Here is a 1,160-nt window from a genome sequence, read left to right on the forward strand (position 1 = left end):
CGCCACCGCAGCGCTCTACCCGAGCCCGGGCTTGCAGCCCCCGCCCGGGCCCTTCGGCGCTGTGGCCGCCGCCTCGCACTTGGGGGGTCACTACCACTAGACGGGGCGCCCGGCCGCGCGCGCGGCCTCCCCGCCGCCTTGCCCAGTCCCATCCTCACCCCGGGGAAGGGATGAGTTCGCCCCACGTTCCTTAAACCCAGATTTTACTCCGCCCGCCGCCCTACCCCCGCATCGGACGCCACCTCATCCTCCTTCAACTCTAGATTTGCCCCACCTCGTCCCGAGCCCCCCTCTTTATTTTACCTCGCTCCTCTTTTTCTCCACCTGACCTCGCTCTCGCTCCTAGAAGCCCCCTCCACTGTGACCTTGTTTCTCAATTCCAAATCTTTTTTCACTTTTTCTCTCCCCCACGGACCTGTCCCTCCCGGCACCTGGAGGCCTCTTCCTGGGCCTGGAGCAGGTTTGGCAAAGGCCACAGCCCCCCAAGACTCCTGGGCCCCGTCTCCCCCCTCCCCACGTCCTGGGGGAAGAGCCCGGTGTGTTTCTATTCCCTCTCGGCCCCATTAAAGCTCCCCAGCTCCCCGCGGCCTCCTCTCTGATTCTTCGCTGCTCCAGGACCCTTCTGCAGGGGAGCGGAGGGAGAGGCCCCGCCCACGCCCACGTCCGAGCAGAAAGGTTTGGGGAGAGCTCCAGAGGCCGCGGCACAGCAGGCCTGGGTGCTGCTGGCCAGAGCGAGGAGCCCCTGGGGGTGGGCTCAGCCAGAGAGAGGCAGACGACCTGCTACCTCCCCGACCTCTCCCCCTCCCTGACCTCTCACCCCATCGCACCCCACGCCCCGCATCCTCTAGCCCTCATGCACCTCATCCCATCTGCTCGCATCTCCCCGTCCCGCCGCTGGCCCCTCGCCTCCGGTCTCTGTTCCTTTCCACCATCCTTGCCCGCTTCCCCGCCCACCCTCTCTTCTTAGCCAGTTTTCACCCCCACCCCGTCTCGCTCGCTCACACCCGCCCGCCGCCCCGGGTCTCCCCGGTTGTCTGGTTCACTTTTACCAGTTTTCCCTCCCACCCTTCCGGAGCTGTGAGCTCCCTGTCGGGCTGCGGCCGCACCTCCTTCTCGCGGGCGGTGCGCGCCCTCTGCTGGTGAGAGGGCGGTAGGGCAGG

At 67.0% G+C, this 1,160-nt stretch overlaps 1 protein-coding gene across 1 annotated transcript in view; it reads left to right on the forward strand.

Moving 5' to 3' along the window:
* Fev (FEV (ETS oncogene family)) overlaps positions 1–582 on the forward strand; it is a 3,794-nt gene extending 3,212 nt beyond the window's left edge. The window contains exon 4 of the mRNA XM_005395719.2: positions 2–582. Coding sequence (XP_005395776.1) covers positions 2–100 — 99 coding nt within the window. The 3' untranslated portion in view covers positions 101–582. The remainder of the gene's footprint in view (position 1) is intronic.
* The last annotated feature ends 578 nt before the right edge of the window (positions 583–1,160 follow it).

Source organism: Chinchilla lanigera, unplaced genomic scaffold (genome assembly GCF_000276665.1).
Source record: "Chinchilla lanigera isolate Chin_1 unplaced genomic scaffold, ChiLan1.0 scaffold00052, whole genome shotgun sequence".
Taxonomy (NCBI): Eukaryota; Metazoa; Chordata; class Mammalia; order Rodentia; family Chinchillidae; genus Chinchilla; species Chinchilla lanigera.